Source organism: Leptidea sinapis, chromosome 23 (assembly GCF_905404315.1).
Source record: "Leptidea sinapis chromosome 23, ilLepSina1.1, whole genome shotgun sequence".
Taxonomy (NCBI): domain Eukaryota; kingdom Metazoa; phylum Arthropoda; class Insecta; order Lepidoptera; family Pieridae; genus Leptidea; species Leptidea sinapis.
Genome location: NC_066287.1, coordinates 6,944,841 through 6,958,757, shown reverse-complemented (window position 1 = coordinate 6,958,757; position 13,917 = coordinate 6,944,841). Strand labels below are relative to the sequence as shown.

The following is a 13,917-nucleotide window of genomic DNA, read 5'->3' as shown; positions in this document are numbered from 1 at the left end:
ATAATACTAATATGCTTGTATATAATGAACTCTTGATGATAGCTGTGTATAGTTTAGAGCAGGCCATGTCCGTTAAAACTGACCAATATTTGTAGCCCATAAAGAATTGGTGTTCGCGTGATCTTTCGAAACATGATAAAAAGTTACAAATAGAAAAGGGAACTTACTACCATTATTTGTTGAAAAATAAACGAAGTCTGACGGTTTTTTACCAGTGTGTGTTGCCAGTGATGACATACCGAACACGGGCGTGGTCGCTAACTATGGACCTTATGAGGAAGCTGAAGGTCGCTCAGAGGGCTTTGCTCGGGGTTTCCCTGAGAGATCGAATCAGAAATGAGGAGATCCGTAAGAGAACCAAAGTCACAGATTTAGGCCAGATGGTCTGGTCAAGAACTACAAATAGGTTGGGTAAGGTCGGCGCAGGACCAATCGTCATGGCGATCTTTGGAGGAGGCCTTTGTCCAGCAGTGGATCTTTTCCGACTGAAATGATGATGATGAAACGAAGTCCCCCAATACATTTTTGTTTTTCGCAAAGTTTAATGAATACAAAATAAAGAAATGTGCAAAAAATCATGATAACAAGTAATTATTATATACATACTAGCTGACCCAGCAAACGTTGTATTGCCGATATTAAAATCGCGATACAAAAGTAACTGTTGATCGTAAATGGGTGAAAAGGGTGAAATTGTATGTATTTTTAATGCTGACTCATAATCAAACAATTAAAAAAAAATATGACAAAAAAATAAAAAATAAAAATTGGCGTGGACCGTCCCCTAACCTTTAGGGGGATGAAAAATAGATGTCCGATTCTCAGACCTACCCAATATGCACTCAAAATGAGAATCTGTCAAGCCGTTTCGAAGGAGTTTAATTACAAACACCGCGACATGAGAATTTTATATATTAGATTATATTATTAACATATTATTATTAATGACATAGTCAAAAACTTAGATCAGTGTTTTATGAATCTTATTCTTTTTTCTTTACGCCTCTATAGTTAAGAGCCAATTATGAATTGTTACGCACACTTTGGTAAGGAAAGACATGGAGTAACATCTGATCCCGACTTTTTTAAGATTCCCGGAAGATGCGACTTGTGATTTTTTATATTGATATAATTTCACCCATGTTCTTCTTTAGTCATAAAATTATCCAAATAATTTTAAATTGTAAAAATTTGACACGGCCTTCTAATATAATATTATTAAAGAATTTCAAATGAATAGCTATTATTATGTAGACCCTTTAGCATAAGTTTCAACTTAAATTATTAGAATATCGTATTAAAATACCACCACCTTTTTTAAAATTAAAATCTATTTAGCAAACCCCTACTCAAGCGGGCATGAGTAATATCCGTTTCAATGTTGGCATGGCAATTAGTGAGACATACAAAACTATTTAGTCGACTTAGGCCGATAGCTGTAGAGTTGCGGGCAATATTGATTTTATGGTAATTACGTATGCAACAAGTAATTGATGTATTTATACAGAAGGCTTACCTACTACTTACTGTTTTTCATCGAATTATCTTTATTTATCCCGAGTTGTGTGAAATAGTCTCGCATTTCATTTTCCTTTAAGGCAAAGTGTAATCAGAAAACACGCAAATATCGTGTTTTTAGACAAGTTTTGTGGTGAAAATGTAGCATTTCGAACTATGAACACTATTTAATCCTGTTACACATACCCTTAAGTCTTATTTGTAGGTTAACTAATACTTGTTGTTGGTTATAGTTAACACTCCAGAGCTATTTTGAACTAACACTTTTCTTTGCAGATAAACAAGTTTTTTCTCGGCGTTGCGCATATGTTTAGTACTTACTGTCAGAAAAGTAATTCTTATAGCTTGTACCTTTTTTGTGTAGATACATTTATTCAGACTAGTAATCAATAATGAGAATTGTACGCATGTAAAATACTTGCGCCTGTTAAAATGTTACGTTTTCCACTCAAGAATTTAGAAAATATTGGCTTTGTTGCCCTGAACTCATATCGTCCAAGGTCGCTGGCATTTAGTGTCGCCTTAACGGCCGCTTAATGTATGTAATCCTAAATTGGCAATCCTAGATTGATATTTTAATCATGTTGCTTTTAGCATTTCAATAACCGATGTATGCTCGTTATGTTAATCTGTTTTGTCAACGCATGGACGAATTGGTATTTTTAGGTTGGTACTTGATGAATGTGACAGATATGCGTAAGGATTTTTATGTAGTACTCTGTGTATACTCTGTAAGCACTTTTCGTATGTACGAATACATATATAATATGTATTTTATATACACCACTAGCATTACAAATATGGACACGATTATGATAATGCTAGTTAATGAATAAAATTGTAAATTGAGCGAGTCATTGGTTTTCTATTTTTAATGAGATAATTATTGGCAATGTTTGTTTTTTCTCATAAATGTGTCCTGTAATGATTGGTAACTGATAACAAGTTTTTTTGGATTTTTTTTAAATACCGGCTTATAGTAATTAATGTAACTCTTAGTTAATCAAATTATACGATAAAATGGTGAAAAATAAAAAAAAACTGTCCAAAATCTCCTTACCATTTAATTATATAATAAAGTTCAAGGCTTCTCACAATCATTTTAGACTCGCCAAGCACGTATCGTACCTACATGTACTTCAATTTACTTCAGGGCCTCATACGGTGCCGGCCATTTTATTTTAACTGTGTATAGTACAGACTATGTCTATATCTTGCAAATCGAACATGGAGTTTCGTGTGGACTTTGAATGGACACGTTTTGAAGTTAATTACGTTACGTGTTTTAACCACCGATTCGTAGAGTTGCTTTTGTTGAAAAGAATGGGCAAAAACTAACCAATTGAGACCACGTTGTTTAGTTATACAAAGTCTTTTAGTTTAATAAAAGCAGCAGCAGTAGCAAAGAATATGATATAATAGTTCAAATACGAAAGTCTCACTCTGCAGAACCAATGTAATTCAGATCGCACAGCGCTACAAACCTACATTGTTATTCACCTAGAAGTTGCCTCTCTTTCTATCGCGTGACTCTTACCTTCTGACGACATTAGGGTTAACTTTTTTACTAATACGTAAAAAACGTAGGTACCTACCTACCTTATAGGGTCCTCTTATAAAAATAGCTCAGTTTTTTCTATAATATAAATGTGTATGTAATCGTAATTTTAAATCAATATACTTTCGTTGTCAAACCTACATTAGTTGCAGATAGTAATTCCCATTTAGTTAATACTTGTGGAGTTTTGTATATGTTTTTACATGATTCCTGATATCTACACATATAGCATAAAAACGGCGTTGGAAATTTTATTTGTCAGCTACCACAATAAGTACAGACCCCCATAATATATCGTTGGAAAGGTCTTGATGAGAAAATATAAAAATGAGTTTGGGGTTGGCTAGGTGGTGGGGATCAAGTTACATTTGACAGGAGACACGCGAGGAACGACCGGGACGGAAGTTCCATATGTAGTTCCTAGATATAAAAATTATACAAAAATCTAAAAGTATTGGTTTATTTATTTATTTTCTGACCGTACATGTACACACACACAAATGCAAAAACGTCTCGAGAGTAATTTACCTATACTATTTAAGAATATTTTGTTTTATTTTCTTAATTAAGGTGAATGCCGTGATTGATTGATAGCGCTGTCAAGAAAAATCATATTTAATTATTTGACAACCTCTTTGTTTTTTTATGTGTCTGGTAATGGTTTGGCATCGTTTAAGCCATCTATGGATCGTTATTGAGAAACTGTTTATTTTGCAATAAATAGTGCTCAATTTATTATAATATATTGTGGTCGTAATATAATGTTAGCTACACATATTAATTAAGGATGATGTGTTTTTGAAGATTACCTTATAATGTTTGCAATCCTATCAATTGATATTGCATACGGCCGTTTTCAATAAAGTAACTCTAGTTACGGATATATTGCTATCACCGTTAAATTACAAGATCTTATCTTTCCATAGTTATGTCCAATATAGTGATATTATTAGTTATAGTCAAATGCTATCTGTCGATAGGTTATTGAAATGTAAGTACCTAAGCGTAAAAGGACAGATTTGTCTACCTCTAGTAAGTTAAACTAAGGATAGATAGGTTATTGAAAACGGAGTCAGTTCTAATGTTACTTTTGCCAGCTGTAATAGCCTAAACACATGGTCGGATTTGGTACGGCCGGACCATCGGACCGTCTGGTGGACGCCTCGCACCAATTGGTCCGGCGTCGTACTTGTTACAGACGGTAATAATAATAGTATTGTGCGATGAACTATGATACATACCCTGTTCCGCTACCAGACCGCGTCCACTTGTTCGGCCGTACCAAATCCGATCATGTGTTTAGTCCGTCCATTTATTAGAATAGATAGATCAAGCGATTTGTTGTTCCCGCACTCAAAAACCTTTATAACTATTATCGTTATTATTTTAAACAGGGAGAAGTGGAGATTACTGGCAATTTCGATGAGGTGTCCAAGTCCCCGTTGTTTGAAGAGTTGCTGGAAGAAGAAGAAGTGCCTGGACAGCCCGAGACACCAAAGGCACTTGTTAAAAGAGAACGAACTATTTCTATACAGGTAACAAATCTATATATATCATAATATCGAGATCAGAGAGAATAGAGTATCGTCTGTTTGTATGTATATTTGAATCAACTAAAAAAAAACAAAACCAAAATTGAGGTTGAAAGTAACCTCTATTTTGCAATGCACGCGCACTAAAATTTATTTATTTAACACCGTCAAGACAAACACTAACAAAAGCATAATAATATTATTACAATGAATAATAAATTCTAAGTTTGGCTTAATTATAGGTGTTACACACATTTGAAATACATGTTTACAGCGAGTGTTTTTTTATGAAAATAAGGGGAGAAACGAGCACGACGTTCAGCTCATGGTAATTGATACGCCCTACCTATTACAATGCAGTGCCGCACAGGATTATTGAAAAACCCAAACATTCTGATCGCCGCTACAATTGCGCTCGTCACCTTGAGACATAAGATGTTAAGTCTCATTTGCCCAGTAATTGCACTAGCTCAGCGTCCTCCAGACCGAAACAAAGTAATGTTTAACCGTTACTGCTTGATGGCAGAAATAGGCGCCGTTGTGGTACCCATAATTGCCGGCTTCCTGTGCAAAGGGGCCTACCACTGTTGAAGTAAGTGTAAGACGTAGCTTGTCACGCACACTAACGTAACAAACCTGGCCTGTAATCATCGGTTGTCTAACACCAAGAGGCTCTATCTAGACGTATAAATTATCTAACAGTAGCAATATATGCGAATAAAAGTAATATAGATATCTTAAGCATGCATATATAATCCATGTTTAAAACAACAAATCACAAAATAATGATAATGATTTCTATTTATATTCAAATATTTAAAATTAAAACAAATCTCAAATAGCTATTAATAAAATTTGAATTGGATTCTAATTGTCTTAAATAAAATTTGTAAGCAATATATTATCTTATATCTTTAAAAGAGCAATTCTTGTATATATATACAATCTGAATCTCGGAAACGGCTATACGATTTTCATTAAATTTAGTATACAGGGGGGCGATAAATCAATGTATTTAAAAAAAAATGTAGTTTTATCCGTGTTTTAATGAGACAGCTACAATAGCATTAGAATACAAAGGTAAATTTCGCTACTATAGACAACACTATAATAGTTCAGATGGGACATTGGGTGATCCGGAAAGCAGAAGACCCCGGTTTGAATTCAGATGTCCTAAAAATCCGAGCAAGGCTTTGTCGTCCGGATATTTATCATTCGGGTCGATTTCCGTCAAAAGTTCGAGAAGTCTTAAAAACTAAATATGCAGTTATTGGTTTCTTATAAATCGAGAGGTGACACCTTTTACGACTTTCCACTAAGTCTCGTAGTTTCCGATTTGGCCATCACAGCCCTTCTCAAAAAACCATCCTGTATAAAGGTATGTTACCCGATTTCTGTCCCAATTATTGTCAACCAATTTTTTAAATGATTTGAATATGACTTTAGGGTAGTATATGTTTATGTAAGAATAACATAAAACTCATCATCATCTCACTCCATAAAATTTCCTTTCAAAAGGCAGGCAACACTCCTGTGATTCCTCTAATAACTTAATATCAGGTGACCCGTGTACGTTTGTCCGTCTCTTTCATAAAAAACCTCGACATCTTCACCATTTGTGGGCGGATTTAATTGTTGGACCAACCTCGTTTCAAATATATTTGTGGGTAGGTAATCTACTATTAGGGATTATGAAGGTAAAAACTACCTATACGAGTGGGAGGTAAAATTACCTAATTTAGATCTATCAAGAATATTTATCTTCAGATAAATTGATATTTATCTTTGGGATACAATAACGGTCACTAGTAGCGATTTTATTCATTAAAATTAATGAAATGACCTACAAACATAGTACATACGCAAATTAAATTTGAAAACAAAATTTATGAACGATGCGGGACTCGATCCCGCGACCCCTCGCGTTCCGTGCGAGCGCTCTTCCAACTGAGCCAACTATTCGAGTGACGTACCGTTGATAAATCTTGATTGTTCAACTCTCAGGTTTCTGACTTCATCTACATGGTCTACTTTACAGTTGATAACCTGCTCAACCCCAATATTTGCATATTAGGAAATTGACTTGAGATGTCACTCTTTCAAATCTAAACAATTTGTTATTTTTTAAAACATTATTTTATTTACATATTTTATTTTATTAATAAAACAAAATTTATGAACGATACGGGACTCGCACCCGCGACCTCTCGCGTTCCGTGCGAGCGCTCTTCCAACTGAGCCAACCGTTGGAGTGACGTATTGTTGATAAAACTTGATATGTCTTGTTCAATTCTCAGGTAATTAATCGCAGAATTGAGGTATATCGCTTTATCTACACCCATGTTTTAAATCCTCTATTAAAGATTCTAAAACAGTTAGCTTATTGCCAACATTAAAACACCCAAAGTCCTAATAACCATTATTACATCATCCAAACGAGTGTAAAATTCAGTACAATATGATATCATCCGTTTTCATAATAACACACAATTGGATGATATTATGGTTACTAGGACTGGCTTTTTTAATGTTAGCAGAAGCTTACTGTTTCAGACTCTTTTATAGAGGATTTATATTATGGGTGTAGATAAAGTCTTGTATGCAACTGTTGATAATTAGGTATTAAAACACTCATGTGATACTATTATCACACAAATAAACCCACATTCGTGTTCTAATACCCCTTATTACACAACAATTAAATACTTAACTTAATAAATTGTTTATTACATACGATTTATTTACAGTCACAAACAAGTCTGAGTACATCGTTAGCTGCTGAAGGCTACCCAGAGGACGCGGATGAACAACAAGAGAAGGCGGAACTTATTGAAAAAGGTATGGTTTATTGTTTATATCCCGCACAATGACCCAGTGAAATTTTGCTATTGTTACTTTCTCGCATATTTGTGCATATTAATTATTACTTGGTACCACAACGGCTCCTATTTCTGCCGTGGAACAATTATATGAATGTGTAAGCATTACTGTGTTTCGGTCTGAAGGGCGCCGTAGCTAGTGGAATTACTGGGCAAATGAGACTTGATTTTTCAAGAATCCTGGGCGGCACGACAGAATTACCATCGAGTGAACGTCCTGCTCACCTCGTCCCTTATTGTCATAAGTCAAAGAATAGATTGTGACACTTAGAGTACATTTTCCAAAGATACAAAATATCCTATTTGGCGCACACGTTCTCATTTTTGAGTTTGAAAAAATAACAAATGGAACTCGTATAATACTTTTCAAATTTGGAAAATCTAATTAAAAAACGTGTTTGTTGCCGTACCTAGGCTGAGATCTATAAATCGTATTTAGACTTTGCTCAGACTTTACTTACGTAAAACTGCAGATTGTGATAAAGCTTGAAGAAAAAGAGAAGTTGACTTAATTTGGCTGTCTTAGCTTAAGGCGAAGAGTAAGCAGAAAACACGCAAACAAGGTGTTTTTAGACAAGTTTTGTGGTGAAAGTATAGCATTTCGAACTATGAACACTATTTAATCCTGTTACACATATCCTTAAGTCTTATTTGTAGGTTGCTAATTGCTTGCTGTAGGTTATAGTTAACACTGCCGAGCCTTTTTGAACTACCACTTTTCTTTGAAGTTAAACAAGTTTTTTGGCATGGCGTGACGCATTTTTTTTTCGGTACTTCTCTCAGAAAAGTTATTCTTATAGCTTGTCCTTTTATGTGTAGGTTAATTTATTCCGATTAGTAGTGAATAACGAGGATTGTAAGCATATAAACTGTTTTCCAACCAAGAATTTTGAAAATATTGGCTTTGTTACATAGACGGCGGCCGGCAGCCGTGAACTCATATCGCTCAAGGTCGCTGGCATTTATTGTCGCCTTAAGCTCGGAATAAGTTCAGCTGTCAAATGATTATAGAAACGAAATAAAAGATTATGCTTAGTTTACACTCAGCTATGTTTTACGTAAGGAAAGTCTGAGCAATGTCTAAGTACGCACTATAGATCTTAGCCTTAGTCTTGCCACGTTCAATAACAATAAAAATAATATTGGATGAATACCGTCTAGCGCTCGAGTGAACAGTTGTAACCCAACATCTTGACAATCAAAATCAGTTACAGTTACAATAGATTCGCTATCTTCTTCTCTCTTGCATGCATTGTTCGTCTATTTTCTAATATATTAATAATAATAATACTGACACACTTTTTACACAAATTATCTTGCCCCAAGTTAAGCATATATAGCCTGTGTTATGGGTTACAAGAAAATGATATATGTAATACAATATACTTACTTAAACATATATAAATTCATATAAACATACATATACCTCCGCACGACATGCCACAAGTTAGGATATCATCCTCACCATCTGGATGTGTGGCGGTCTTCCACAGTGCGGTTTACAAGGAGCTTTCTTCCACGTACTACAAAGCTGTGGAATGAATTTCCTTGTGCGGTGTTTCCGGGACGATACGACATGGGTACTTTCAAAAAAAGCGCGTACACCTTCCTTTTAATCCTCTGGTGTTGCAAGAGAGTGTGGGCGTCGGTACTGGCTTAACAACAGGTGACCCGTACGCTCGTTTGTCCTCCTATTCCATAAAAAAAAATACATTTAAACATCCATGACTCGGAAACAAACATCCATATTCATCACATAAATGCTTGCACCTACCAGGATTCGAACCCGGGACCTCTAGCTTTGTAGGTAGGATCGGTAACCACTCGGCTCTACAGGTCATCAATTATAAGTCTGTGGAGCCCACACCAATCAATTCAGGAAAGAATTATCTTGTGATGTAATTTTTCAAGGATTCTTCTTGTAATATTATGCAATTAATTATGCGGCATTTTATTAAATACAATGGTTTTGCGATACATAATTATAACGCTAAAACGGAAACCAATCAACAATAATTGTAATTTCTTACGTAAGTCAGTCACAAACAAACACTAATTAATTTTACTCGCACATTTCGTATGTATATATGCTTGATTAAATTAAATCTTGCAATCTGAATTATAAACCCTTTTTCATAAATTCAAATTCAAATATCTTTATTCAAAATAGGATGTGACATCACTTATTGAAAGTCAAAAAAACTACCACTCATTCCAAAATGAATGCCTCAGGCCTGAGAAGAACGGGCGCAACAAACTCAACGGGCTTTTTTTTCTTCAAAAAATATGTTGTTATATAATAGTCTAAGGGCGATCGCTCCATTCCCAATTTGTGGTATCATTAAGAAAGTCATTTACCTTTACCATACAAACGCTTTTTTAATTTTTTTTGAATAACGTAATACTTTTGCTTTGAACATTTTCTGGGATAAAAAATAAATATCCTGCATATGTTCCTACAAGGCATGATATATATGCGTCATGGGTATCAAATGAAAAGTTTTGCTGAGAAGAATACAAAAAAAAAACTATCGCCTCTACACAACACATTTACGCAGTAGCTCCGAAAAGTATCTAATAAATGAATTCGACACATGTTTCGCTAGAGTGAACCACTCTCGTGCCAACGTTCGGCGAGTCAACACTTCCGAAAATGCCTCTCATAGAGGCGAAATCACCGGGCTTATAAAACTTATAATCTTATGTATCAGCTTTAATTAAGTCAATTAATTTGTTTAGGTCGTGTCACCGCATCGGTATACAGAAGATATTTCCGAGCTGGCGGAGGATGGGGAATCCTTTTCTTTGCCCTGGTCTCCGTTATCATTGCTCAAATGATAACATCGGCGAGTGACCTCTGGCTTACCTACTGGTACTTAAACATCATTTATATTATGCTTCTAAAGCCATATTCATGCGAGATCCTCGCCGATGATCTCAGCAAGAATATCAGAGACATTCTCAGCAAGAGCTTCTTTGGGTATTCGCAAGAAGTAACTGCAGCTGAGACAAGACTTTTTATTTGTTTTTTAATTCATCTATGGGTAATTCCATCAAGGTCATACTTTTCCACGCCTCGTGGTTTATAGTTTATTTTCATAATCTTTTAACTTAACTTATATTCCACAGAAATTGGTTCCATTTGACAATATTCTAGGAATGCCAATTCTGGTTCGGTCGTCCAAATCCGGCTCATATTGACGCCCGGTAAATACTAAACTTTTACTAATAAACAGTAAAGTCCTCGAATGGTGACCACAAGTATGCCCTCCACAAGATGGACCGACGATCAAGTCAAGATCTTCGGAATAGGTTGGATGAGGGCAGCGCAGGACCGATCGTCATGGCCATCTTTGAGGAAGGCCTTTGTCTAGCAGTGGACGTCTTCCAATAGAAATGATGATGATGATGACTAATAAACTGTTATAATCGACGAGACTGTCGCTACCGACTCTGAGAAACCATGCGAGTGTGGAGTCAATAGAAGTTGTCGTCTGTTTTCGCAATTTTCTCGCTTTCACGCAAGTTTCTCGCGTGAATGTGGAGCGGGCTTAACACTGTGTACAAAACCACGATGTCTTGAGACTTGTTACTTCCTTACAGGCGTTCATGGGACAGTTGGTAAGGTCCTATAAGCAGGCAGCTGTGAGCGCCGTGGTTAGATTAGGTCTTAGGTTTTTGCATAAAGGCTAAGTGTGTCTGTGAGCTAAGAGAAAATTAAATGCTCTGTTATGTCAGTCATCAACGGACTTTTAGTTGAAGTTAAAATGTGCCTGTGAGCTAATTAAATGCCTTGTTATGTCAGACATCAACGGACTTTAAGTTTAAGCTAGTATAATCAGCGATCTTTAAACATTTTCCTTTTGATATCCATTTTATTTATCAATCAATATTGTTATATACACACACGCTTGGATTAAGTACATCGGTATATAATCTATATCTCGTTTTTATAACGAAGGTCGTGATGTCAAATAAATGTGACCTTTGTTCAAGTGTCCTATAAACATTGTATTTGATGTTCACTTTGTTTTATCCTTAGTGATAAGTTATTGATAACTATAAGTTTGGATGTTTATTTTTATCTTGCTGGCTCTTCGCGTATCATGCTAGATAATGTCACTGTCGACTACGGTACTTGAACGGTTTTATGTATCAGCAGATTTCAATATAGAAATATTTTGTGAGATAACAGGAATGTTTAAAAGAATTATATACAGTTTTAATGTGCCAGATTGTAGCAGAATCTGTTTTACTGGATAACCAATCATACATTATAGGGCATCAGAACGGCAAAACCTATTTCTCCAAAGGGCAGAAAAGTAATTTTCGGACAAGCATTTAATAAACTCTACAGTGGGTTTTATTATGAAAACTATGTATAAGAGAATTGACAATAGTACTTACAAATAGTAATTAGCCTTGTATGCTCACTGTACTCTTGATTTTAATTATGTTGGACGAAGCAATAGCTTTGACGTTGCGACGCATGTGGGTATGCGTCAAGGATGAATTATTTAACCTCAGTTGTTACTAATTTTTATCGATGATACCAAACCGATTAAAATGCAGTAGGGCAGGTTAACGCTTCTATATTTGATGATAATTCATTATAAACAAATAAATAGTATTATGCTCTACTAGTGTAGATACACATAACATCCCTGGGTTGTAAAAACTTTTAAATAACTAGCACTATGTCAATGATTTCAAGGCAGTGTTCATCTTCAATGCAGAATTATTTAGAGTCAATGACGAGCAAATGTTAATCAAAAGCTATAATTACTACCTATCAAACAGCGTGCTGCAGGTTCAGGCTCAATTGTAAACTTGCATTTGTACCCACTTGGGGCTTTTTTCGGGTAATAGGAAAGTTTACTTAATAAATTCCGACTCGAAGGTTGTTCATAATATAGGTAAGGGCCGTCAAGTGCAGAATGCATTATTGCATTATTAACGAGGCTTGTCCGTTTATGACTGATATAAGAAAATTTTAGATATTTTACTAGCAAATAAAAGATACAGTATTGGAAGTTATTTTTATCTTACTATTAGTGTTGGTAGCTGTAGGGACACACGTATGCAAATATGCTTAACGCAGCATTTTGTTTTTGTATGCGTGTCCACACTGTGTTCCCATCAATTATATTTTATTTTATATTCAGTAGCGGTCTGTAACTCACGTAGTTCGGTTCACTTATAATAATTAATGCAATTAAGTAATATACATATTGAAGAAGCTATATTGAATTTTATTGAAGACAACACTTCCGCCTGTTAATAGGACCCTACTCTATATTAGCAATTAACTAATAGATTTTTTTCAGGATGAACAATGTTGAAAGTAAGCACAACCGTTACAGTCTCATAGAAGAGAGACTTGCGAATGGGACTGACTTGAATGATACACTGCTAGTGCTTCCCAGACAAGACAATACAAACCAGTCTCTACTCGTTGTCAATGACTTGCTAAGTACTACGATGAACCCGAACCTAACAGTAATAGGCACTATGGTTAAGACTGCGTTAACAATGGTGGAACACGAAGAGCCTCTAGACCATATATTTTATATTTACGTGTGGGCGGCAGCGATTCTTGGCTGCATGATTTTCACAACGGGAAGGTATGTGAATGATTATTAAATATAATATTGCATGGTTGTGGTAATTAATTTAACGTGATTTAAATAAATATTAGTTAAAAATCTAAATAAACACGTTTTGTATAGAAAACCGAACTAAAAATATAAAAAGAAATTTAAAATCAACGAACATTTCTGCCTTATAGACGATAGATGAAAATGATATAAATTAACAAAAAAAAAACATATTCAAATTGAAAAATGGAATAATTTTATCGAATTAATGTATTGTCATCGGTTCTCGATAAATCTACGAAGTTTTAACGAAATCTGGCCGTTTAAAGTGGGTCAAAGTCGCACCCAAATGAGTCTGTTACAAACAAACAAACATACATACAGGTGAAGCTAATAAAAAGCGTGCAATTAAATATTAGTTAATTGAAAAACTGGGACATTAACTAAGACATCAGTATATATATATCTTTGATCAAGACTCTACAGATAGAAAAAGCGACAACAGCGCCGCACGACGCTGGTTGCGTTCCAACACACTAAAAGTATGTTCATATAACATCTTTGTTGACAAAACGTAAAGAGAACAGAGTCTTAATTTGCTATAAATGTGGATTTATTTTTCAATCGGTCCTTCAATATAGACTTCAGTTGCAGTTAAGATAAGACGTCACGCTAGACAAAATACTCAGATAACATAAATAATTTAGTATTACTTACAAAAAACGGTGTGTATTTAATACCATAGTTAAAATATAATTGTGTATAAATTAATCTGGTAAATGTTGCTCTATCTGATCGTGCTCCCTCATAGCCTAAACACATGGTCAGATTTG

The 13,917-nt window shown here is 35.0% G+C and overlaps 1 protein-coding gene and 1 long non-coding RNA gene across 2 annotated transcripts in view; both read left to right on the top strand.

Moving 5' to 3' along the window:
• Positions 1 to 13,917, top strand: part of LOC126971190 (uncharacterized) — a 124,709-nt gene that overhangs the window by 88,279 nt on the left and 22,513 nt on the right. The window lies entirely within an intron of this gene.
• The window catches only part of LOC126971147 (ATP-binding cassette sub-family C member 4-like), a 115,465-nt gene that overhangs the window by 81,758 nt on the left and 19,790 nt on the right, over positions 1 to 13,917 (top strand). Inside the window, exons 11-14 of the mRNA XM_050817297.1 lie at positions 4,471 to 4,611; positions 7,356 to 7,446; positions 10,227 to 10,359; positions 12,815 to 13,111. Coding sequence (XP_050673254.1) covers positions 4,471 to 4,611; positions 7,356 to 7,446; positions 10,227 to 10,359; positions 12,815 to 13,111 — 662 coding nt within the window. The remainder of the gene's footprint in view (positions 1 to 4,470; positions 4,612 to 7,355; positions 7,447 to 10,226; positions 10,360 to 12,814; positions 13,112 to 13,917) is intronic.